We start from the raw sequence: 23,854 nt of genomic DNA, 5'->3' as shown, positions 1-23,854 counted from the left end.
GACACGAGTTCTATAATCTTTTAGAGTTATTTTAACTCCCGCAGTAACAACCACATTTTTGTGACTGACTAATATCTAAGTCGGTTTTATACGTGGAAACGTCACTTCCATCGTCACTTATTTCAATAATGGTATCAGTATCAGTGTCCTCATCAGTATCACTTTCATCTTGTTGCACCCTTCTGGATCTTCTTTCATCTCCATATAGTAAAAACTCATCCACTTCATCCTGGACCTTCTCGTTGTCTACAATTGGATCCTTGGTTGAGTCTGGTTCATTTTTGTTCTCTTCTACACAATCCCATGTATTCTTATAGGGCTTTAGGCGTTCTGCATGTATCATGTGCTCAGTTCGTCCAGAAAGTTCTTTTATTTTAAATGTAACAGGACCCTTCTTTTCTATTATGCGGAAAGGCCCTTTCCATTTTGGTTGAAATTTAGCAGCTAAGTTCCCCTTAGGCGGAACTACAATTTTCATGAACACTAAATCGCCTAATTGAAACTCTCGCTTTAGTTTTCTGGCGTTATGCTTAGCATATCTGCTTTCAATGCTTTTTGCTAAGTTTTCTTTTGCAAGTTTATGGGAAATTTGCATTTTCTTTAACATTTCACTGGCATAATTTTCGTCCAAGTCGTATCGTAGTATCGTGATCATTAATCGTTAAATGAATTGGTAGTTCCATATTGTCACGTTAAGGGTTGGTTGAGGGGGAAGAATACTCAGGTTTCCACAGGTAACCCACTTTATTTAATTAAGTTATGCCTTATTGACTAGCAAATTATCTTACCCCCAGATGGCTAAGATGGCGGGGATCATGACGTGATCTGGCTTCTAGGTAAAGGTACACGGGGGGCAACGCTTTAGCGGTGGTGAATGAACCCTAGACTTAGGTCCGAGGGCATTCACCGAGCCGGCAAAGACGTGAGGAACCTAACAAAGGGAGGTAAGCTGGAACGGCAACTCGTGCTGCGCGCCCACACTAATTCCTTTGCTAGGGCTGATCTAGGGTGTGGCACTTGGTCACCTACTGCTCCACGTTAAGTTGCACAATAGGCGTACCCAGACTAACCCAGAGATCAGTAATCTGTACGTGCTTTTGGTGCAGTATTTATACCCACATCATGACCCCAATTCGCCAATATTGCTGACACAAACATTGTACTGGGGGAGACCGGGGCAACTTAGGGTAACGGCGCCTAGTGTAATCTTTATGTTACAACATAAGAAAGTCGTCCAAACATAAGAAAGAATGCACTTTCTTTGGTAGCTTCATGAGGTTGATTCCTATAAGCCATCAACGCATAAGGCAGAATCTCATCCCAGTTTTCCATGAAATTACTAACGAAATGACTGATAGTAGCCTTCAACGTTTTATGAAATCGTTCCAAAATTCCATTGGTTGCTGGATGATAAGGGGTTGGCCGTAGTTTGTGAATTCCAAGTTCTTTGCAAATGTTAGTAAAGAGGTGGTCTATAAATTGCTTTCCACACTCCGTCAATAGTTCCCTGGGAGCCTCATGTCTAGTTATGATATTTTCAACAAAGGCTCTCGCGACAGTTTCAGCTTTTATATCAGGTAGAGGTATGCACTCTGGGTTTCTAGTCAAAAAGTCAACGCAAGTGAGAATGTATCTGTTTCCTTGGCGTGTTCGATTTAGAGGTCCCACTAGGTCCAAAGATATTCTTCCCCAAACGTGCGTTGGAATGGGTGTTTTTTGAAGTTCAGGAGGCCTTGAGGGTTAGTTTTTTGAATTTGGCAGGACGGACAAGATTCGACAAATCTTTGAATATCTTTTCGCATGTTTTTCCAGTAAAATTCACGTTCTAACATTTCCTTCGTCTTCTTTTGTCCTGGGTGAGCTGCATACAGCGACATATGGTATATTTTCAATAAATCGTTGATTATGCATTTTGGCGCAACGATTGGATCATTCCGTTGGTTTGAATTACGTCGTTTTCGCAGAAGTCCATCTATTATTATATAGTCTGTATCCTCGTCCAACGTATTGTTATTTATTAAGCAGTTGAGTTCATGATCCTCGGTCTGCAAGCGAATAAGATCCTCTTTATTCCAATGTACATCATAAATCGGTGTGAGTTCATTTTCATGTAATACCGCTGAAATCGGCGGCGGATCATCTGTTCTTAGTCTTGTAAGGCTATCTACATTTGCATTCATTTTTCCTGGTCTATATTGAACAGTAAAACTGTATTCCATTAGGAACATACTCCATTTGGCCAGTCTGGAACTTGGATCCTTAATATTTAATAAATATTTCAGTGGCCGATGGTCCGTCATAATGGTTTCCATTTTGGTTGAAATTTAGCAGCTAAGTTCCCTTTAGGCGGAACTACAATTTTCATGAACACTAAATCGCCTAATTGAAACTCTCGCTTTAGTTTCCTGGCGTTATGCTTAGCATATCTGCTTTCAATGCTTTTTGCTAAGTTTTCTTTTGCAAGTTCATGGGAAATTTGCATTTTCTTTAACATTTCACTGGCATAATTTTCGTCCAAGTCGTATCGTAGTACGTGATCATTAATCGTTAAATGAATTGGTAGTTCTATATCTCGTCCAAACATAAGAAAGAATGCACTTTCTTTGGTAGCTTCATGAGGTTGATTCCTATAAGCCATCAACGCATAAGGCAGAATCTCATCCCAGTTTTCCATGAAATTACTAACGAAATGACTGATAGTAGTCTTCAACGTTTTATGAAATCGTTCCAAAATTCCATTGGTTGCTAGATGACAAGGGGTTGTGCGTAGTTTGTGAATTACAAGTTCTTTGCAAATGTTAGTAAAGAGGTGGCTTATAAATTGCTTTCCACAGTCCGTCAATAGTTACCTGAAAGCTCCATGTCTAGTTATGATATTTTCAACAAAGGCTCTCGCGACAGTTTCAGCTTTTATATCAGGTAGAGGTATGCACTCTGGGGTGCGTTCACGGTTTTACCTATGTTTTACCCGGGGAGGTAAAGATTATCGGACATTAGTTATACGAAGTTTACCCGACAAGTGACAACTATGAACGATAATTTTTTACCGCCTAGAATGAAACGTTCAAATTCAAATATTTTATGGTTATGTTATGTTGGAAATGTTTTGATTTTTGAAGATATCAAAGAATGTCTTTTTGAGTAATTTGTTTCTATACTAAATATTGCAAAACTTTGTTTCAAAAGTTATATTATGGATCCTGCTATATGTTTTTTTAAAGAAAATATAGAAGATGAAATTTCAACATCATCTGATTCTGATGAAGAAATATTTATTCAGGTTTGCACTGTAGCTTGCAATGCTTATACAAAGGCATTGGCTAGTGAAAAAGCTTCAATTGAGCATACTGATAAATATATAAGTGTGACAATTGAAAACTTTAGTGATCAAGCATTTCAACAAAACTTTAGAATTACTAGAGAAGCTTTTTACTGGTTGGAAAAAAAATTAACAGACTCACTAAAGAATAAGTCTTATGGACCTGACCGTTTGGAGACTAAAAAACAAATTTTACCAGTCATTTGGATATTAAGTACACCAGACAGTTACAGGTAAGTTACTAGGACAGTAGGTATAGTGCAAAAAATATACTAATCATATTACAGATCTATTGCTAGTAGGTTTGAAATGTCTAAATCCACTTTACATAAATGTTTTGAAAGGGTCATTCAAGCATTAGTGGAGATAGCTCCAGAAATTATCAAATGGCCTAATTCTAATGAAAGGCAAGTTATTAAAGATGATTTCTTTAAATGGGGAAAAATTCCAGGAGTAGTAGGTGCTATCGATGGCACTTATATCCCTATAAAGGCTCCCCAAGAAAACCCAGAAGTTTATATAAACAGAAAGTGTTTTCATGCAATCACAATGCAAGCTATTTGTGATCACAACAGGGCTTTTCGAGATGTTTTTGTTGGCTTTCCTAGCTCAGTTGGTGATTTACGAATTTTTAGAAATTCTGATATATATAGAAACATATCATTGAATGTTGAGGAGCATTTTGGCGCAAATGAATTTATTATTGGTGACAAAGCCTATCCACTTTTGACATGGTGTATACCACCATATATCGATCGGGGAAATCTTACCAGAAAAGAAACAAACTTCAATAACAAGCATGCAAAGACCCGACAAGTAGTAGAAAGAGCATTTGCTCTTCTGTTTGGACGATTCAGGCGCCTAAAATATCTAGATATGTCAAAAACAAAACTGGTACCTAATGTTGTATTGGCAGCTTCTGTGTTGCATAATATTTGTTTGATGTTTAATGATAAGTGTGCCGGTATATTTGAAGAAACATCTGGTGTTGGACAGGTATACCAACCTATGGAGAACCCTGAAAACATACTCAGAAATGAGCCATTGTGCAGAGGAGCTGTAGATTTAAGAAATAGTATTTCAAATGGTTTAGAGATTTAACTTAGTTTTCAATCAGTTCATTTGAATAATGCCTATTTTTACACCTAAAATGTATGTTAATTATGTATGTAGTTTCCACAGGCTTTTAAACTGAATGCTCATTTAATGTTAAAATGTTGTTTAATAAATAAAATTTCAAGCATAACATGTAAATAAGTATTTTTTTATTTTTCCTTAATAATTACTAATGAACACAAATTAAACAAATATCTCTAAAACACAGGTACAAGGTGCAACAAAAAAAACATATTCTATCACATATTCTTAACATAACATGCATGACTAATTCTTTTTGGTTTATTGTCTGCTGCACTAATAAAACTAGAAATACATTATTTAATAATAAGATGATATAACACAAAGAACACTGCATTATGAATATTTTTCATATTCAACACAACTTACCTACTAGTTTTTACTGTCTTTTAAAAACTTTATATATTCTTTAAATGCATCTGTTGCTTCTGCTTTTTGTTGAAGTGCTTCTCTATGTCTTATCTGCTTGTTTTCTTCTCTTTCTTTCAAGTCTTCTCTTAGTCTTTTAATTTCCTCAGACATTTTCTCCACTTCTTTTGCAAGTTGAGTTTTTTTAGTTTTTTTCTCTTTCTTTCCTCTAATTTTACTTGGTCCTGTTATCCCATCTTGCTCTGTTGCTGGACTACTTGATGAGATTGGTTCAGTTACCTCAAAAACCTTTTCTCCTAACTGTATCTCTTCATTTATTGGTGATGTTATGTCTTCTTCCATTAGCAAATCATCATTTGTTACTTTTCCATCATTTATTATTACCCTTGAAGTAGAGGCTATTGTTATTGGTGAAATGTTGGGTTCAGAAGCAAAAATACTATCCAACTCTTCAAAGAATTCAAATAATACACTATCTTGACCACTTGCTCTAATGGACATGTTGTCTTTTTTTTTGGTGTATTTACTTTTTAAATATTTAAATTTATTTTTTCACTGTTCTGCAGAGTGTTTTTTTATTTTGTCAGATATTAGTTTCCAAACCTTGTCATTACGGATGGTTGTTGACTTAAAAAGACTTTTATGTTCTTTGTACAGTGATATAAGTCTTATTGTATCACTTCTTGTCCAAAGTTTTTTTTCAGTATCAGAAAGTGTCCCCAAAGTACTTGTTTCTTCACACTAAAAGTGCAAAAAATCATCAGTGTTAAATTATACCTATGTACCAGAGAATACTAATTGTTATTTGTACTTACATTTTTATTGATATCTGAAGTTAATATTGTATCCAGTTCGAGAGGACATTGTACAGTGCCAAACACTTTTTCTACTATATGCTTTGGAACATATAATAAAGCATTGTCTGTAAATAACAAACATATTAGGTTTGTCTATTATTTTATATTGATTCAATTAATTTGATAGGTATAAACGTCGTGTATTTATCAATGTACTTGGAGAAAAATTCTATTTACCTACCTGCAATCTGAGACACCAACAAGCTTTGTTGGTCTTCACTAAAAATTGGACGTCCATGTTCGTCGACCACAAGATTGTGGGTATGTGTATTTATAGAAATTTCCATTTTATTTTGTATGAAAACTGAAAAGTACTAAGTAGTTGTAGATTCCGTACCTTTTTTATAATTCAAATTAATTCTAACCTTACAAATATTTTTTTTACACAACAAATTTTAAATGTCAAATTAAACGTCAACATGCCGGGCATGATTTACCGCAGTTTTTCTTGAGGTAAAAAGTTAATTACCGCGACGAAATTTACCCAAGACTGAGAACGGTTTTCACCCTTCCCGAACACAACCGTGAACGACTAAACACTCGTTAAAGTTACCCGGCATGTGCCGGAAGATCGTTTGGGTAAAACCGTGAACGCACCCCTGGGTATCTAGTCAAAAAGTCAACGCAAGTGAGAATGTATCTGTTTCCTTGGCGTGTTCGATTTAGAGGTCCCACTAGGTCCAAAGATATTCTTCCCCAAACGTGCGTTGGAATGGGTGTTTTTTGAAGTTCAGGAGGTCCTTGAGGGTTGGTTTTTTGAATTTGGCAGGACGGACAGGATTCGACAAATCTTTGAATATCTTTTCGCATGTTTTTCCAGTAAAATTCACGTTCTAACATTTCCTTCGTCTTCTTTTGTCCTAGGTGAGCTGCATACAGCGACATATGGTATATTTTCAATAAATCGTTGATTATGCATTTTGGCGCAACGATTGGATCATTTCGTTGGTTTGAATTACGTCGTTTTCGCAGAAGTCCATCTATTATTATATAGTCTGTATCCTCGTCCAACGTACTGTTATTTATTAAGCAGTTGAGTTCATGATCCTCGGTCTGCAAGCGAATAAGATCCTCTTTATTCCAATGTACATCATAAATCGGTGTGAGTTCATTTTCATGTAATACCGCTGAAATCGGCGGCGGATCATCTGTTCTTAGTCTTGTAAGGCTATCTACATTTGCATTCATTTTTCCTGGTCTATATTGAACAGTAAAACTGTATTCCATTAGGAACATACTCCATTTGGCCAGTCTGGAACTTGGATCCTTAATATTTAATAAATATTTCAGTGGCCGATGGTCCGTCATAATGGTAAAATGAGTTCCTGTTAAGTAGATTCGGTATTTCTTAACAGCGTACACTATAGCCAGGCATTCTTTTTCAATTGTCGAATACCGCTGCTCAGCAGTATTTAGCGTACGGCTGGCGTAAGATACAGGATGTTCGATTTCATCATATTTTTGCGTCAAAATGGCGGCGATTGCAGTTGCACTTGCGTCTGTGTTCAAAATAAATTCACGATTCATATCTGGGTACTTTAGAATAGGCGGCTTAATCAAAGCTTGTTTCAGGGTATCAAATGCGATTTGGTGGTTCTGTGTCCCAAGCCATTTTTCATTTTTTTTGGTCAACTGAGTCAGTGGGTGACTAACCTTGGCAAAATTTGGAACAAACTTGCGGTAAAAGCCACATAGTCCAAGAAAAGCACGTACCTCTTTAACTGTCCTTGGCACAGGATAGTTTTCAATAATTCGAGTTTTCTCAGGCTGGGTAGTGTACCCTCCGGCTTTTATAATGTGTCCCAAGTATTCGGCTTCCCGTTGTAAAAATTTACATTTAGTTGGTTTAAATTTTAAATTGCTCTCCCGCATTTTTTCGAATATATGACGTAGGCGCTCTAAATGTACGTCAATATTGACTGGACTAAATACAATGATGTCATCCAAATATACGAGGCACTCATTGTAAGTAGGTTAGGTTAGGTTAACACGGTGGTCCGGGGTGAAACCCACATAGGCCAGAGGCCCGTTGTGATGCCGTATGGGGTGGTTACCACCCTCACCATTATCGTGAAAACCAGTAGCTGCTGTTAATAAACTGCATGAGGCTTTTGATGCCAACCGACTGAAGATCGGATAGGTTGTCAAAAAGGGGCTGTCCCATAGCAGAAAATCTTTTTCTGGATAGGGCAGGGCAGTGACAGAGTAAGTGGACCTTCGATCTCTTCCTCCTCCTCATCTCGACAGCTTCTGCAGAAGTCATTTTGTTCTAGGATTCCCATACGTGCAGCTGTCTTGACGAGGTGAAAGAACGCTCCTCCCGCCACCTAAGGTTGGTTAGGCGGAGTATTTCCTTCCGGAGGAGCGACCTTCGTTCAGCGGTAGGTGCCCCTGGTATAGTATTAGCGGATATAGCCGCGAGCTTTGTACCAGCTCTTGCTAATTCGTCCGCCATGCAGTTGCCTGTTATGTCCCTGTGTCCGGGTACCCATACAACATTGACTCTTACTTTAGTCGCCAGCTCATTTAAGGCTTCACGGCATTGTATAGCCGCCTTTGAGGTCAGGTAGACCGAGTTTAGAGACTTGATGACAGCTTGGCTGTCACTTAGAATAGATATTTCATTAAGCCCGTTTTAGACTATCCTATTTCATGTACCAGATCTGGTGTAAGAAATAGGCACACAATTGTGATGATTCTGGGATGGGACTGATCTGGGGTTGACAATTTTTCTGTTTTCCACTATCCCATAAATGCTCTCAGATATGATCGAATTATTGTGACGCTTGACAGAAAAATGACATAAATGATTGTTTATAAACCGGTTTTGAAGTTTTAAGCCCAGAGTTTAAAGATTCAAAGTTTTGAATTTTGAGGTTAAATACTTTATTATTTGTTTTTATTCTGGACTTAGTGCACAAATTGTGTTTAAAAACAATATAAAGTTGATATGGATAATCTTGATTCGTATTTTATATTCCAATTTGCATGTTGGTCCACTTTTGTGGTTAAAAAAATTTGTAAACGACGAATTGCTAAAAAGCGTTTGCAAAGAAGGTCTGCCAGAAAAGTGTGGCAAGAAAAATGGCTTGCGAGGAGACAAACAGGTCGAGGAATTCTGAGTTTGCTGCACAATGAACTATTGTTGGAGGATCCTCATCATTATAGGAACTTTTTACGAATGGACAATGCCTGTTTTGTCAAACTTCTGGATCTTATTAAAAATGACATACAGAAACAATCAACCCATTTAAGAGAACCGATATCTGCTGAAAACAGGTAAATGGGAAATGCACAAATCCTATTGATTTAATAACCCTATAGTCATATTTTTTTTTATTGATGTTACAATGTTATACTATAACTTAATATGAGTTGCACTGATATATATCAAGTAAAATGTAAATACTTGTATAATGGGTTAAGCTGAAGCCAAAGTTCTGTTAGGCCCGGTTGTAAAAAAGCAGTTTGAACCTAGTTCTGCTGAATTATCGACTGGTGAGTTTCCATTTAAATTGCATTGCTGTCACGCTGACATTTCAAGCTTGAACCGAGTTCAATATTTGAACTGCTCATTTACAACCCGCCCTTAATGATGACAAATATTAGAAAAAATTAAATAGATTGCTTTGTACATAAAACCTTTATTCTTCTGTTTTTATATTTCCTTAAAAAGTATGGCTTTTTTCAGGTTAGCAATAACACTACGATATTTAGCAAGTGGCAATTCTTTTCGGGATCTCATGTATTCAAGTAGAATCCATGAGAGTACTATTAGTCTTTTAATACCGGAAGTGTGCAAGGCAATAATTTCAAATATGCAAGAAGAGTATATAAAAGTAAAAGATATCACACTGTGTTATCAGATATAATATATGATAACACTCTTGATGTAATTTTTAGTTACCAACTGATAGCCAAGGATGGACAGTTGTTGCCAATGACTTTGAGAAGCTCTGGCAATTTCCATTTTGTTTAGGAGCTGTTGATGGCAAGCATGTAAGTTTTGAGGCCCCAAGAAGCTCAGGTTCTTTTTACTACAACTACAAAGGAACTCATAGTATAGTATTACTTGCACTGGTAGATGCTACTTACAAGTTTTTATATGTCGATGTGGGTGTGAATGGGAGAATAAGTGATGGAGGAGTGTGGAGAGAAAGCAGCCTTAAAAAAGCTATTGATAAAAGATTACTAAGTTTTCCAAAAGATAAATGTTTTCCTGGCTCAACTATTGAGGTGCCATATGTCATGATTGCTGATGATGCATTTCCTTTGGCAAAAAGAATGATGAAACCATACCCTCAAAGAGGACTTTCAAAGGAAAAACGAATTTATAATTATCGTCTTTCAAGAGCCAGGAGAACTGTAGAAAATGCATTTGGAATATTAGTCAATAGATTTAGAATCTTAAAACATGCGATTAATTTAAGTCCAGAAAAGGCTGAATTAATAACATTAACATGTTGTATTTTGCATAATTTTCTATGTAGACATAACAGTAAATACAGTGAAGTACAAGAGGAAACATGTGAATTACCAGGAATTTCACAGCAAGGTGAGAGTCTAATTTTTCACCACATTTTAAGTTTTTTTTTCAATTCATATTTTTTTTCTAGGTGGACTTAGATGTACCAATGATGCTACCGCAATTAGAAATAAGTTTTGCACCTATTTTAATTCACAAGGAAGTGTAGATTGGCAAAATGAATATGCGGGACTTTTATAATGTATAATTTTTCACATATTGGGTATGAGTTAAAGTTAAAATGTAATATTTTAAAACATTTATTAAGAAACAAAATTTGTAATCATTCTTTTTTTATCGCCATTTCTAATAACCGAACAATTTCCATTTGTACATCTTGCTTAACTGCATTGTCATTAATTAGTTTTAATTGAGCTGCGACAAATTGCCCCATTATGTCCTCAGGAGTGTTTTAGGTTGAGCCCTATTTGCAAATGCAGATGTCATGGTTTCAAGTCCCGAGGAGACTGTCTTTAAAACTTCTATTTCGCTGGCAGATTCGGTACGCAGTTTTGTTTTTCTTCCACCATTCTTTCCTCTTCCAGAAGCATTCACTAAATCACTATTAGAGTTTAAGGATTGGCTGCTTGTTGGCCGGCTAACATAATGTGATGTTGGCGATAAAATTCCCTCTTCATCACATTCATACACTCCATCCGCAAGTGTCTGGGTCTGTAACAGAAAATTTTTCATATAAACATTAATCTAAACTTACAATATACCAGAATGGAAACGTAAATTTATACTTTTTCTTGTTCTACAAATTTAAAATATCAACTTACATTCATATCTTCTAAAGTTAAAAGATAATTTTCTCCATCTTCTCCTTGGAACTCTTCTGGTTGGGGCACCTGCTTACTGCAACTTGGCTGTGAATCCGATATGATGAAGGTGCTTTTCGATGCTCTTATTTGTAGATGATCATTTAGGAATGCCATCTTTGAATAATACCAGAGGGAAGGATGGTATACCTACACAAAAAGCAAAAAATTGTAGAAAACAAAAATAAAGTTGTTTGTGTACTATACAAACCTCATCTTCACCCATTCCAGATCGTGTTGCCTCCAAAACTTTTTTCCTTTCCACGGAATAAGTATTGCGTAGCCCCTGAATTTTTTTATTAATGTCCTGTATTGTAGTGCCAGGGCGTAACATATTCAATTTTTTTACTATTTCTTCCAGAGCCATATTTCGTTTGTATTTATTGTGATAGTCTTTATGTTTGACTGCATACAAACATGGATGCAATTCATATGAATCGATTAGTGCCTCAATTTGATTTTGGGTCCACGAAGCCATTTCAATGTACACAAAGAATAAAACTCTAGAACACAACAAAGCTAAAGCCGTTAACACTGAACCACATTTGTTTGGTTATGTGATATGTCTAGATTTAATTTGTATTACGCATGCGCGCGACTTAAAAATGTGTTGGAAATAGAACATGTCCTATTTTTTATCACATTTACCATACCATCTAAGAATTCAGCCAATTTTCTGTCACTTTTCTGTTTTACACTGTCGCGTTTAATTAGTATGAGATTTTGTACAAGATCTCGTACAATAAATAGGATAGTCTAAAACGGGCTTTAGACTCAAGTCCACTTTGAAGTACCCATTTGGCTGCTTCATTTATAGCTACCATTTCTGCCTGGAAAACACTACAGTATTCCAGCAACCGAAATGATAGATTGAGAGGTGGGGACTCTGAGAAGACTCCACTTCCTACTCTCCCCTCTAGTTTTGACCCATCTGTATAAAAAAGCGTCCCATTTGGCATAACTAGGTTCACCGTCCATTTTTCTCTGGACGGAATGTCCACTGTGAAATTGCGGTCGAACATCGGGGTGGGTTTCGTGTAGTCTGTGTTTATTAAGGTGAGATTAAATTCTTTCAGAATCTTGGAGTGGCCGTAGTTTACTTTAGGCCATCGTGAGACTGCATTGAGTCTGAGAGCAGCGCTGGCTGCGCACTCCTTTCCATATAGGTCTAATGGAGTTAGATGTAAGATCATTTCGAGGGCTTTTGTCGGGGTTGTCTTAAGACACCCCGTCGTGAGAACGGCAGCTAGTCGCTGTACTTTTCCCACCCTTTTTCGGTTAACCTCCTTGCATAGGGCTGGCCACCATACTAATGATCCATACATAAGTGTGGGTCTTACGACCGTCGTGTATAACCAATGAACAATGCTGGGTCTCAGCCCCCATTGTTTGCCAATGGTTCTTCTGCAGGTGTATAGCGCAACTGTCGCCTTTTTCACCCTTTCCTCTATATTTTCACTCCATAACAACTTTCGGTCAAGGATAAGTCCAAGGTATCTAGCTCGTTGGGAGAGTTTTATTTCTTGGCCCCCTATATTGGGAAGACGAAAAGAGGGTATTTTGTGCTTCCTTGTGAAGAGAACTAGTTCCGTTTTGGTCGGGTTTATCCCTAAGCCGCATTTGTTGCACCAGTGTTCAAGTTCATTTAGTGCCCCCTGTATGACATCCGACAAAGTTTCTGGAAACTTTCCTGAAACCATGATCGCAATGTCATCGGCATAGGCCACAACTTTAATAGATTTTTTACCTAGATTTTCCATTCTCTGGAGAAAGCCGTTGAGGGTAAGGGTCCATAGTAGGGGTGAAAGCACTCCACCCTGCGGAGTCCCCCTGCTGACCTCTCTTTGTATTTGGCATCCAGAGATCTCTGCGTGTATCCTCCTGCTGCAGAGGATGTGGCTGATAAATTCAATGATTGGCTTGTCGATTCTAAGACTTTCCATTTCCCCTGTAACAGCACTGGGGATTATATTATTGAAAGCCCCCTCAATGTCTGAGAAGGCTATCAGTGAGTATTCGTTACAGTCTAGAGACTTTTCAACTTCCAGTACTAGCTCGTGGAGGGCTGTTTCTACTGACCTCCCCTTGCAGTAGGCATGTTGGGATTGGGAAAGTATTCCCTCCCCTAGCAGTGAATCTCTAATATACGAGTCTACTAATCGTTCTAACGTTTTTAGTAGAAATGATGATAAGCTTATAGGCCTATAATCTTTGGGGGTACTGTGCGATTGTTTACCCCCTTTAGGGATGAAAACAACCTTTACCTCCTTCCATCTATTAGGTACATAAGTTAGGCTTAGGCAGGCCTTGTATATGACCTCTAACCATGGAATCACCAGTTTGGAGACTACCTGCATTTCCACTGGTGTAATATCATCTTTACCAGGTGATTTATAGGGTTGAAACTGTGCGATGGCCCACTCAATCCTTCTGGAGGTGACGATTGATGGGTTAATGTTTTGTTTGACTTTAGGATCTGCGGGTTCGCATTGCGCACCTAGCTGTTGCCGAGGAAAGTGTGCGTCTACCAGCAGCTCGACAGTCTCTACGTCCGTGGTCGTCCATGTGCCATCAGGTTTGTTGAGATAGCTTGGCGCCACTGAGTTGGACGAGATGATTTTTCGTAGCCTATTGTCTTCTGTGGTGCTATCGATATTAGAACAAAATTCAGACCATGATTTGAATTTTGCGAGTCGAATTTGCTTTTTGAAGCTGTTCAGACCGGCTTTATAAGCGCCCCACTCATTGGTCTTCTTAGCTTCGTTGAACAGCTTTCTGCATTGTTTCCTGAGGTCACTGATTTCAGAAGACCACCAGGCCGGTTTGGGTTTTCCCCTGACTGTCTTCACCGGGCATGCTTTCTTCATCGCCTCGTTGAAAGTATCTGTGAGGCTGTCTACCAGCTGATCCAACTCGGCCCTAGAAGTGGGAGTGTCTGGAATCCCTGCCGGTAGAGCCTGAGAGAAGCGTTCTTTGTATATCGCCCAGTCCGTGTTACGCTTATTACGGAACTGTTTAACTGTTGGCCGAGGTGCGTCCATGTCAAATTCCAAGTATCGGTGATCTGACATGGAGTGGTCTTGTGATACTTTCCATGACCTTATCAGATTGGCAGCATGTTCGTTGGTCAATGTTATGTCCAGAACTTCCTGCCTTACGGATGTAATGAAAGTCGGCTCATTGCCTCTATTGCATATTTGAAGGTTGTTGCCTAGGATGTATTCTATAAGCGACTCACCTCTTTCGTTTGTGTCGGTGCTGCCCCATATGGTATGGTGTGCGTTCGCATCGGCACCGATGACGACTGGTGTCCGCGTCTTCGCTGCCTCCAATAAGGCTGCTTGTAACGGTCTCGGTGGAAGAAGTTCTGTATCATGCGCCATGTATGATGACATGAACCATATACTAGCCGGACCTAGTTGCACCGCAGTGCACACGTTGTCCCTGTCACAAAAATTTGGTAAGGTAAATGAACTGTATTTCTTGTTGACAAGAATACATGCTCTAGGCGGCTCTTTACAGCAGGTATGTGACGTTGTAGTCTTTCAGTTGAAGTCCGCAAACCCGCTGTTTATGCACTCAGGGTTCTTGGACTAAGATGATCTCCTCGCCGGTTTTAGCTAGGCGAAGGAGAAGTGCAGCTGATGCTGCTTTACTGTGGTGGACATTTATCTGCAGGACCTTCATCCGCCACAGCCGTAGCTTCTCCGCCGGATGAGCCTAGCAACTCGTCCTCCTCCGCAGCGTTGAGACGGCACAGCATGTTTGCGGCCTCGGAGACGCCGCTTTTGCCGCCGTCGGATTCATCTGCGTCAGGCGTCGCCATCCTCTCCTCTTGGGGTATGGTGGTTTTGGCGTCTGAGTTGTAGATGAGGAGTTTCACCGACCCGAGTCCATAGTGGACCACCCCCTTGTTCTCCAAGATGGGAGCCGCCGACTCGTTGTTTATGATGACAACAACCTCTCGTCTTCCTCCTTTCTCTTCGCCGACCTTTGCCACCCTCCAGTCATGGGTTGGGAGGCTAGGGTTGCTGAGCTGAAGGAACTCAAGCATTTCTGCAGGGTCTGATGGCTCTGCCGGAAGCCAGGTTTTGACCTTGGTCTGTGCGGGATCTTCTCCTGCGTCACAGCCTCTAGTCTTGAGCCTGGCCAGACTTCGCCAATTTTTGAGATCGCTTTCTCATACAGATCTGCAGATCTCTGGTCAGCGCACGATACTAATTTGACTCGGCCTTGAAACCAGCCTGCGTCCGTGCATTGAGGGGGTGCTCCCGGATTTTCTCTGAGGAGCTCCTTAAATTGTTTTAGGAGAGCCATCTCGACCATCATCCATTTTGTTGGAGTGATGTTGCCGTCCTGATGGCCTCGGTCAATAACTGCCCTGACAAGGTGGCTTTTTACGACCGCGCTGTAAGGGCGTTTGGGCGAGGGTCCCATGTTGGGCTTCTTCACTCTTTGATCGCTCTGCTCTCCCGATCGCTGCCGGTTAGCTGCTGGTTTAGCTGCAGTTTCAGCGTCAGTTTTCCGGTGTCGCGCGGCGGCTTTTGCCACAACTTCTCGAGGCCAGTTGCTTTTCCGACATCTCCTTCTCGGGTATGTCCTTCATTTTTTCCAGTAGACGATAGGCCGCTCTCCGGTCCCTATACGCCTGAAGAAAGGGTTCACCGTCTTGGGCTTGCCGATTCCACTCGACCCTGCGGTCGGGGTGGGCGGGTTCTTCAAGCCGGTGTTTTGAGTGGCCGTGGCCGAAGGCCGCCTCCCTTCACGGGTGGGCGCTGTGGTTGGAGCAGAAGCCCCAGATTGCCTCCCTTCGCGGGTGGGCGCTGTGTTTGGGGCAAGAGCCCCGGATTGCGTCCCTTGACGGGTGGGCGGTTTGTTTTTGTTTTGGTTGTCCATAGTGTTCCCACGATTAGCAAGGGAAGGGTAGTACGCCGCGGCAGAGCCCCGCATGCCGCGGTAAGGGGTCTAATACTATGGGGTGTCCCCTGGTGTCCCAAAGGAATCGTTTGCGACACACATATTTTACAACCCTGTGCCAGTCAGCCCTCGGCACGATGTCTTCCACCTTGGCTTGGGTTGTTGCCTTCCGCGTTAGTCACCCCGACTCTCTTGTTGGGGGTTGGTTACCCGATCTCAAAAGAGTCAGGGGTCCAGGAGCCACCACGTGGAGGTGCGGAGAGGACTTCGACCCCCCATTGTAAGTAAGATTCGCAAATATATGGTTCATCAAGCGACTCCACGTAGCAGGTGCGTTTTTCAATCCCATGGCCATTCTAGTAAACTCATAGTGATTCTCTGGAGTTGAAAATGCACTTTTTTCTCTATCTTCAGGGTGTAAGGGTACTTGAAAATATCCAGATGCTAAATCCATGATACTAAACAATTGCGCATTAGCCAATTTGTCAATAGTTTCTTGAATGTTAGGCAGGGGAAAGAAATCTGTTTTTGTACTTGCATTGAGTACACGATAGTCTATACAAAGCCTATATTGCACCTCTTCACCTGCATGTCTTCGCTTTTCAATCAATATGGCAGGGAAACTCCACGGAGACTGACTTTCTACAATAATTCCGTCATCCAATAATTTCTGAATTTCCTTTCTCAATATTGGTTGTCGATGATACGGTACTCGGTATGGCCTCTTTATTATCGGCGGTACGTTTTCAGTGATGATACGGTGTGTCACTTTTGTCGTACAAGTCAACTTTTGGTCAGGAGAATGGAAAGTATCTATAAATTCTACAACCAATCTTTTTAGTTTGGCTTCGTCGTCGCTTTTGACGTCTTCCAGGTTCAATTGCTTTAATATTACTTGGGTACTTTCTAAATTTACTTTTCTAATAGCTTGCTCTTACATAGTGTACTTACGTACATCAGGTTTATTCTCAATATCCACTTCAAAGGCGTCTGCTATCCTTTGTCTTCGCTGTACCAGCATATCTTTATCTGATACATTCATGAGCCTCACAGGCACCTTGTCGCCCTTTTTACAGAGACTTCTCGCAACTAGTAATCCCTGCTGAGAATCTTCACATGGCTCTATGACAACATGCTGAGTCGTAACTCTTGAAGAATCACCTATACTAGCTAAACAAATCACCTCACTTCTTGGGGGTATAATTAAATCTTCCTCTAATAAAATTTTCCACGATTTTCCCTCATTTTCCACATAATGAGTCTCATCGAAAAATTCTCCCCGGACTTCGGAGCCTTCCATTTCGGCAGCTCGTGAATTCATTTTAAAATCACCGGAACATACAAGTTTGCCCTCAGAACATCCAGGCTTTTCTGAGTTTGATTTTTCCATTGCTTCCAAACGACTACCAATCGTTTGAAGGCCCACATCCCTCGTTGTTGGTAGCAACGATGAATGATCGTTGGAGATAGCAGTGTGTGAATGCGTCTGATTCTGTACTTGTGGTCCATTTAAAGTCCCATATAAACTCCCCAAATTCTCTTCATATAGAGGTAGTTTTTCTCCTAGGAGTACCATTTCTCCTCTTCCCCAATCAATAGTTGCTCCATGTTTATGCAAAAAATCGAGACCCAATATTAAATCTGTTTGAAAACTCTCAGATTCAAGTACTTTGAACTCATGTTCCACAATTCTTCTTGGCCCAATGCCTACACGCAAATACGTGATTCCTAAAATGGGAATACTATTTCCCTGAATATCCACTAAGTTAATTCCACTATTTTGTAACGGTATAAACCCCTGAGCAACTGAGGGTTTCACTAGGGATAAAACAGCTCCAGAATCTATCAGCGCCCAATATAACTTTTCAGCTATTGTTACCTTAGCAACATTGCAGGGCCTGGAGATTCTTTTCCACTCGAAAATGTTTATCCCTACACTAACACTTTCACTTATTCCCACGTTGCCTCCATGGCAGCCGGGCTTCGGGGCCGGGAAGCGGCTGCGTCGGAGTTTAAATTTAAAAACTCAATTTCGGCGGTGCATTCCCTAGCAAAATGTCCTGGTTGGTTACATCTAAAGCAGGTTCGTTGTTGCTGATTGCTAGTGGTTGTATTTCTGGCCCTTACAGAAGAATTTCTGAACACCATTGTGATCACTGTTTCATAAATGTTTGTGGTGTGGGTCGATTATTGAATCGATGATTCGGCTAGCTTGGACCTCCGTATTAACGTACAGGCCCATCGGGAGTTCCAACAATAATGGCTCATCATAGTTCGCCTCTTCCTTACATAGCCCTCAGTGTTACATGAAATATAAGACAAAAGGTTAGTATGTGCTACTTAAGGCTTAATATACAATATAACAAAATTAATTTTAGCATCATTTGTAATCCTTATTTGTTTGTTAGTATGTACGATCCATTTTCCATTAAAAAATAAAAAATGGAACGTGTGAAATTCATTTTCCAAATGCTGTAAAGCAAGGAATCCCGTGTATGCACCGCGCGATAAAAATTAGTCATGTAAACAACTTGAATTTTTATGTTAGTAGTTCGTCAACAACCAACAAAATTGTCGGAGCGTCGTGTCAGGAATATTCGCTTCTTCAGCGAAACATTTTTTATCGCACCTTACTAGTTCATGGCGCTAAAAAATAATGGGATTAATTTCATGACTAGATTATACTCGCTATTTGGGAATAATATGACATCATTCATTCCAATTTTTTTTATTATTTTTTCCTTATATCATCCACGTGTGTATATTATGCCTGTATCAACATATGTATATATATATAGCCATTAAAATACAAAACAATAATAAGGTAACATAAATTAAAGTGTAGGCCTCATAGCTGCTGATAAGTAGCATATGGCCCCATGTTGTCAAACGGTTCTAATTGCGCGATAAACGGCTGTGTTACCGCGTGTCCAAGAACTCCTTCAGTTTGTTGCTGATTAATGGGCCCCCCTTCTTGCACCTGCGCCAGGTTTTCCGGATTCGGGCATAGTGCCGGATTGCGGTCGACCTGACTTGCGTGTGATTCAGGAGGTCCAAATGCACCTCCAGAAGATGTGCCAGCAGAATTGATTTCTGATGTTTCATCCCTTTCTTGCCTTTGGGGCACTACTGGTACCCGAAACTGATATGTCATATCCGTTACATAAGCATGCGGATATGGCGGATGACCTGGTTGACTCAAAAATTGAGTTCTCCCGTACACACATGTAGCACAAGGACATCCTTGCACAAATACATTTTCCCATGCTCGCCAAAAATCCTCAGGTCGATATTGAGGTTGTTGGGGTGATATGCAAATTGCACAATCACATGTCGAAAACGGAGTACCCCCTTGACGTACTTTCTCGCCAAGTAGAAGTATGGTATACTCCGTATGAATGATTTGAGTCCACAGGCCAAGTAGAGATTTTGTAATCCCTAATAATTGTATTGGTACCACTCGATCAAACTCTCCTTGCAGTTCCCACAAGTGGTACAGTGCCAATTTGTATAAATACAGTTTGGTGTTTATTTCGGTAACACACCTAATATAAAACAAGAAATTCACAATCCATTCCATTTTTGGCACTTTCGCGAAACTTATAGGTTAACTTTACCCAAGTGTTACTTCACGACCGATTTCTAAAATGACACTGTAAATTGTTGTCCCATTCGGGTTTATTTAAACCAATCTAGTAATTAGTCATTATTCATAACTGCGCGTAGCGATGAATCAAATTTGTCTTATCGCTCGCGAATTAGTTGCTTTCTTCACCAAATGCATAAACAACTATATGGTCAAGGTGATTATTACACCGACAATATCATTATTTATCTTTATTCGTTTGTTGGTACCTACATTACAATAACAATATTCAATGTTTTTATTTCCATTACATGTAACCATTTTTTATCTTATAGGGAAAATTAAACTGATATCTGTTCTTGAATTTTAAGAATTTGCGCAATAAAAATTCAGACGCAGATAACAGAATAAAATCCTTGGGCCCTGTAAAAATAGGTACACAGCTCAATATGTGGAGCCGTACATCATAATTGTTACTTTGTTTAAACATTATGCTTAATTGCATTTTTGCATTTTATGCATTAATCGGTCTGCACTGAACAATGTCTGGTCTCATTAAGATATTATTCCGAACTGGCCAAATCAGCGAATCCCATGGGTTTAAGCATGGTGCACCATTTAACTGTTGGGAAAACATTTCTCTGATAACCTTAACATTTGACAAGTTCATCGTCTGGAAGTAATTTGCTAATTTCAGCATCCTGGCTTTCCGGTGGAGAGGGATCTGAATTGTATTTATACGGTTTTCTTATCACATTCTCCACAGTTCGTCCTCTGACCCATACGAGACTTTTGTAGTGCATTTTTGTCGTGTCATACGAGTCTTTTGTAGTGCATTTTTGTCGTGTCATATTTGAAAGTAAGTATATATATATTTTTTTTTCTTTTTATTCATTATTTCCATATAGTTTTCCTTCCAAAGAAAAATTCACTTTGTTTCGCTATCCAATGTTAACAATATTTTCCCTTTCAGATGGAACCTGGAAATGGAGGAGGAGATATCGAAAAGGGCCGGGGCCGCGGTGCTCGTCTGATGGCCCTATTGGCTGCCCAGCGGGCCCGACGAACCGTGGGTGCGGCCAGCCTCAAACTGGGGCCTGAAGTTGATGCTGGTCCTTCTGCGGCCAGCGAGGTGGAGGCTCCCCCTCAAGTGGCAGGTGAGGTGGAGGCTCCTCCTGGAGGTCAAAACTCCCCAGAAGAAAAAATAGAGGAGGAAGGCGGCGTCAACGACGCCTCAACAGTGGTGGCGCCGGGTTTGGCTGTTGAAGCCATTGGCAGTAATGCCAAGACGGTTAATTTTTATTTTTTTTAGAATAACAAAAAAAACAAAAATAAATAAATATTAACCCAAATGCTTGTATTATTTTAGTTGCGGGGTTCCTTCTGGTGTCCATGGGTCATGGTAATGTAAAATTCTGCTTACATGGACTACTTCAGTTTTAGATTTTTGCGAAATGCCCTTTCGTATTTCATAGTCCACATCAGACATTTTTCGATTTATGTAATAAGGACCAAACCATCTAAGCAGTAATTTTTCACTTTTTGGTCACCCTCTTCAAATTCGACATGGCGGTGTTTACAATCGTAACGTAATTTACCCATGTTTTGTCGACGTTTTATATTTTCAACCGCCAAATTTCTGACTGCTAAACCAATGTCCCTAATTTGGTCGCTATTACTACTTTCCAAGGGTGGCAATAAGTTTGCTTCCGTTGGTAAAATAGGTTCACGACCGTACACCAGCATGAATGGTGAAAATTTAGTGCTATCCTGTTTCGCAGAATTATACGCAAAAGTCACATGTGGAAGATATTCATCCCAATTTGATTGATCAGTATTAGTATACATAGATAACATATTGGCCAAAGTTTTATTAAATCTTTCTGTTAAGCCATTAGTTGCGGGATGATATGCAGTAGTAAACTGACTCGTTGTCCCCATCTTTTTTAGCAATTCCGTAACCAATTCTGATTGAAAAACTTTTCCTCTATCGCTTAACAATTCCTTGGGTGCACCGTGTTTTGTAATAATTCTCTCCAGTATAAATTTTGCTACAGGTCCGGCTTTGCCGCTCGGTAATGAGTCAGTCTCCGCCCACCTTGTGGCGTAATCTGTTGCTACCACTATCATGGTTTTGCCGCTGCTACTTCTGCGAAACGGACCTAACAAATCTATTCCAACTTTTTCAAATGGGGTGCCAACTGGGATAGGATGTAACAGAGCGATAGGCTTTTGATTTTGTTGGCCTTTCCTGGCCTGACAATCCGGGCATCCTTTTACAAAACGTTCCACGTCCTTTTGCAACCCTTGCCAATAGTATCTTTGTTTTATTTTCGCTAGGGTCTTTGACAATCCCAAATGGCCACTCAGCGGTTCTGAGTGGTGGGAGTACAAAATTTCCCCTACTAATTGTTGCGGTATCACTAAAAGTTTAGTCCGGCCCACTCCCTGCGGGTTTATACGGTACAAAACTTCTGATTCAAGCCTAAAATTTTTCGCTTGCTTGCGTATACCAATTGTAGCTTCTTCAGGATGTTTTATAGCCTGAATTATTTCCATTATTAATGTTTTTATCTTTTGCTTGCAATTCTGCAATGTTACGCATATCCAATAAAAAGGTTGGTATTTCGTCAATTTCTTGTACTTTCGTATTTGCTGGCAAAACAGGATATCTGCTTACGCAGTCTGCATCTCTGTGAGCAATTCCTGATTTATGATGTACTGTGTAGTCAAATTCTGATAACTTTAACGCCCAACGCGCTAAACGTCCAGTAGTCTCTTTCAAGGTTTTTAACCAACATAGCGCATGATGATCAGTCACTATTTTTATAGGTTTTCCATAAATAAAATGTCTAAAATAGGATAGCGCCCATATAGCTGCTAACCCTTCAAGTTCTGTTATCGAATAATTCTTCTCAGCTTTACTAAGGCTTCTACTTGCATATGCTATTGGGTGTAACGCATTTTCATGATCTTCCTGCAATAATATTGCTCCGATTCCATCTTTACATGCATCTACCCTCAATTCACATCCTTTATTTGGTTGAAAATGTGCCAAAACTGGTTCACTAATCAATTGTTGTTTTAGTGTTTCAAACGCTTTGTCATGTATGTCCTGCCAATCAAATTTATTTTGTTTCTTTGTTAGATCATGTAAAGGACGTGCAATTTTTGTAAAATTTTCTATAAACTTCCGGTAGTAGTTACAAAGTCCCAAAAAACTTTGTACACCCTTTACATTTTTTGGCCTTGGAAAATTTTCAATTGAAACTAATTTCGATTTATCAGGAAAAATTCCGTCTTTCGAAATTGTATAACCAAGAATATTATTTTTTTCTTTTAAATATTCACATTTTTTAGGTTTTAGTGTTAGGCCTGCACTTCGAAGTCTATTGAAAACTTTACGTAATTTTTCCAAATGTTCATCTATTGTTTTAGAAAAAATTATAATGTCCATGTAAATTAAAACTTCTTTCCATTTTCAATCTCTAAACACTACATCTCCTAACTGTTGAAATGTTGCCGGGGCATTGCACAATCCAAAAGGCATTACATTAAATTCCCATAATCCGTGACCTGGCGCTGTAAAGGCAGTAAGTGGCTTACTTTCTTCGTTTACTTTGACTTGCCAATAACCTGAATACATGTCTAACGATGAGAAATATTTGGCGTTTCCTAAATAAGTCAAAATATCCTCAATATTAGATCCTGACCACGAATTTTTTACTGTCACATTGTTTAACTTGCGATAATCCACGCAAAATCGTGTCTCTCCAGACTTTTTCTTTACTAATACGACGGGACTTGCCCAGGGCGAGTTACTTTGCCTTATTATGTCGTATTGTTCCATTTCTCTTATCTGCTCATCTATTATCTCTCTTTCTTTTTGTGCCACTCTGTAAGGTTTCTGTTTTATAGGTTTAGCATTCCCTACATCGATTTCATGTTCAATGACATCGGTTTTTCCCATATATTTTGGTGTTTTTGAAAAAAACGTCACTATATTCTGACAGTAATGTCTGCAATTTGTTATACAATTCTGGGTTCGTTATATTGCTTAGGTTATGGTCATTCATGGTAATCATTTCTTCATCATCTTCAGTTTCATTAATACAATGAACTAGAATTTTTGCTATATCCATTTCTATATTTTTCTCTAAATAACCAATTGTGGAATTTTTCAATATGGACACTTTTTTAAACCTCATATTATTAATTTTGATGTACCATTTGCCATTTCTTACAAAAATATTTGAACAAATCAATCCTCTTGGTCGTAGGTATTTATCGTTCTCGATAAAGCAGTACTTCGTAAACTCGTGC

The 23,854-nt window shown here is 39.4% G+C and overlaps 1 protein-coding gene and 1 long non-coding RNA gene across 2 annotated transcripts; one reads left to right on the top strand and one right to left on the bottom strand.

Moving 5' to 3' along the window:
* Positions 1-4,564: 4,564 nt before the first annotated feature.
* On the bottom strand, positions 4,565-6,553 carry LOC145736285 (uncharacterized). Its single transcript, XR_014179873.1, has 3 exons — positions 5,864-6,553; positions 5,641-5,747; positions 4,565-5,566 (listed from the first exon to the last, which is right to left on the bottom strand). It is a non-coding gene; the product is annotated as an uncharacterized LOC145736285 (long non-coding RNA).
* Positions 6,554-20,037: 13,484 nt separating this feature from the next.
* LOC145736328 (uncharacterized) lies at positions 20,038-20,883 on the top strand. Its single transcript, XM_081990664.1, has 2 exons — positions 20,038-20,390; positions 20,505-20,883. The coding sequence occupies exon 2, from the start codon at positions 20,505-20,507 to the stop codon at positions 20,841-20,843; it is 339 nt and encodes a 112-aa protein (XP_081846790.1). The 5' UTR covers positions 20,038-20,390; the 3' UTR covers positions 20,844-20,883.
* Positions 20,884-23,854: the final 2,971 nt, after the last annotated feature.

This window comes from Ips typographus, linkage group LG12, assembly GCF_016097725.1.
Source record: "Ips typographus isolate SLU linkage group LG12, UJ_Ityp_2.0, whole genome shotgun sequence".
In the NCBI taxonomy this organism is placed as follows: domain Eukaryota; kingdom Metazoa; phylum Arthropoda; class Insecta; order Coleoptera; family Curculionidae; genus Ips; species Ips typographus.
The sequence above is the reverse complement of the archived record's forward strand: the minus strand, read 5'-3'. Positions and strand labels throughout refer to the sequence as shown.

Coding starts and splice junctions, on each gene's coding strand:
- LOC145736328 (XM_081990664.1), top strand. CDS start 20,505: ATGGAACCTGGAAATGGAGGAGGAGATATCGAAAAGGGCCGGGGCCGC.